General features: G+C 38.4%; 2 protein-coding genes across 2 annotated transcripts in view; one reads left to right on the forward strand and one right to left on the reverse strand.

Annotated features, from left to right (window-relative positions):
- LOC102880806 (olfactory receptor 52I2-like) overlaps nt 1-2018 on the forward strand; it is a 3756-nt gene extending 1738 nt beyond the window's left edge. The window contains exons 2-3 of the mRNA XM_015586301.2: nt 1638-1726; nt 1837-2018. Coding sequence (XP_015441787.1) covers nt 1638-1726; nt 1837-2018 — 271 coding nt within the window. The remainder of the gene's footprint in view (nt 1-1637; nt 1727-1836) is intronic.
- A 105-nt stretch (nt 2019-2123) lies between these two features.
- The window catches only part of LOC102881071 (E3 ubiquitin-protein ligase TRIM68), an 8943-nt gene continuing 8474 nt past the window's right edge, over nt 2124-2592 (reverse strand). The window contains exon 8 of the mRNA XM_025044248.1: nt 2124-2226. Coding sequence (XP_024900016.1) covers nt 2124-2226 — 103 coding nt within the window. The remainder of the gene's footprint in view (nt 2227-2592) is intronic.

The raw sequence follows: 2592 nt of genomic DNA on the forward strand, positions 1-2592 counted from the left end.
TTTTTCTTTCCTTAGCTTCTGACTAATTCTGAACTTAATATCCTACTGGTCCATCTGTAGAAGAAATCAACTGTTTGGTCATCCCCCCTCCCCCACCAACTAGGCTGATTTTCTCAGAATTGCTCATCTCCTCATGTGATCATATGGAAGCAACTGTTAATATATGACCCTGCCTTCTGGACCACTGATGAATCCACTCAACTTGGGTGAGGTACTCATATCTGGACTAGAGTGTTTCTCCAGTCAAAATGGACTTCAGTTTATCTGAGGAGATAAACTTGAGATCACAGATGGTGGCCATTTTCAAACATATGAACTTGGAAATAGAAACCGGTTGCACAGCAAGAGAAGCAGATTGGCAAGATGGGATGAAGAAGCTGAGTCTCTGGTTCCAATTCATTTTGGACACACAGGTCTATGCCTATTAAGTTCTTTGTGATATCTCTATATCCTTTTAATATACCCCTTATTGTTAAGCTAGTTCGAGTCAGTGTACTAATCACCAACCTGTTGTTTTTAAGCAAAAGAAACTAAGGCAATGTGAGTCCGGTTTTGGGCATCTTTTGCTTTTCTTCCTAGTTCTGCTTGTGTAAATTAACTCTAAGAGACAAAGGGGAGGAATCAAATAACAAGTCTTTCTTTTGGATACCTCTAAGGAAGAGTGCTTTGGGATGAAAAGGTTAATAGAGAACAATATCAATAGTGAAGCTGAAACGTTACTACTCTTCTCCCAGTCACCAGATAATTATTTTTATTTACGCCTTTCAGAAAGTCTTTAACTGAATGATCAGTTCATGTTAAAAAATGATTTCATATGTAAGTGATATATGTGTTTGACTGGTAAATTTTAAAATTTTAACAATTTACTAATATAGTTGATAACAAGATGTTGTATCTGAGTCTTAATATCTTCTTTCTACCAGTAGGAGCAAAATGTTAATTCATAGAGAGTATTGAAAATTAAATAGAATAAGGAAAGCTCATAATACAACATCAACATATTGCATGTTCCTATGATTCTAGGCATAAGAACGAAAGTTCCTTCACTTCAGTATTTATCAACGCACACACACTGTGCTAGACTGAGGGTATAATGGTGAACAAGACAAAGTCAATGTCTTCATGGGGTTTTTAGAAGAGAAGTGTAGGCAACTACCCTAAAGAGTTTTCATATACTTAAGAACTTCAGCCTTCTTGCTTGGTCTTAAAAATCGGAAAATATAAAACAATGTGGTGTCATTTAACCTTATAATCCTTCTAACAAGTAATTGTAGCACCCAAATCAGCTTATAAATGTAAAAAACACTCCAAACCCAAAAATAGTACATTACAAATGAAGCCATTTCACTCCTTAATTCATTCTAGATTTGAATGAACTTATCACCTAATAATCCTCACTTCTTGGAACCTTCCAAGATTTGTCCTAAGAAAACCATAGTAAAGATTTAAACCCTAGCCTCTCCTGCTAAGCGTTTATGGATGTATAAATGGAAGTGCTTCCTAAAGATCTGTGTCTCAAGTTATTAACAATTCCCCAGGCACTCTACCCACCACATGGTTCCTTTCCTGCCTGCCTCTCACCTTTCTGGACCACTGAGTCCCTCCACACTGTGACACATATAGTTACTCCAATGTAGGTCAGCACAACCCTTTGCCAAGACCAGGTGTGACTTACTAGTTCAGTTCATTTTTATTGCTAATGCTCAAGAAGCCACTTGGAAGCCTGGTGGGCACAATGAGTTTATTTCTCCATTTTGGCCTGTTTTACCTCCTTCATATATAATATAACAATACAATTAAAGTAAGAAGACAATTTTTTGCTATTCTTTATTACAGGAATTGCTTTGCTTCTGCCTATACGTAACCTCGTATCCACTTTGCTATACAATGCTACCCCAACGGTCACTACCTTCACCCGAAAACTACACCAGAGGTTGTGTCATACAGTCACAGTGACAATATGTGATGTACAGCTTATAACCCTCACAACGGGCAAAGCCATTAATTCTCATACTTGACTTGCAGTTTGTTTTTAGTTACAATCATTCCCATATCACACTCTGAAGACCTGCAAAGAATTATTTTTGCCACACACAACAATTACTGTAAGCACTGATAGATTCCTATTCCTCCTCATTATAATACATGGCTCCAAAATCGTGTTTTATGGCTAGTCCTATACTTTCTCCCCACACTTCCTTGCCCCATTTGCCTTCTGTCATAATTCTAGAGAAGATACAGGCAGGGAGAATATTATGTAGTTACCAGAACTGAAGATTCCCTTGGTGACATGAAAAGATCCAAACATTAGTCCAACTAGCTTGAGAGTGAGTGAGCCTTCCTTCCTGTGTGTGTTTTTTTCTTTTCCTTGTCTCCATTCTCTACCATGTGGTCACAGTCCCCATCCTGATTCAAAGACAGACAGACATGTATAATAGATGCACAATATATTACTGCGGCCCAGAGTTTGCCCCTGGCACGGTCACTTTCTGTCTAAAGGGTTCTTAACTAACAGTAGAGGCCCTGAGACATAAGCCCCTGCTGTAAAAATGCTGCTTGAGGAGGCGAGACAGGAGCGTTACACGAAACCCA

This window comes from Pteropus alecto, unplaced genomic scaffold (genome assembly GCF_000325575.1).
Source record: "Pteropus alecto unplaced genomic scaffold, ASM32557v1 scaffold540, whole genome shotgun sequence".
Lineage (NCBI taxonomy): Eukaryota > Metazoa > Chordata > Mammalia > Chiroptera > Pteropodidae > Pteropus > Pteropus alecto.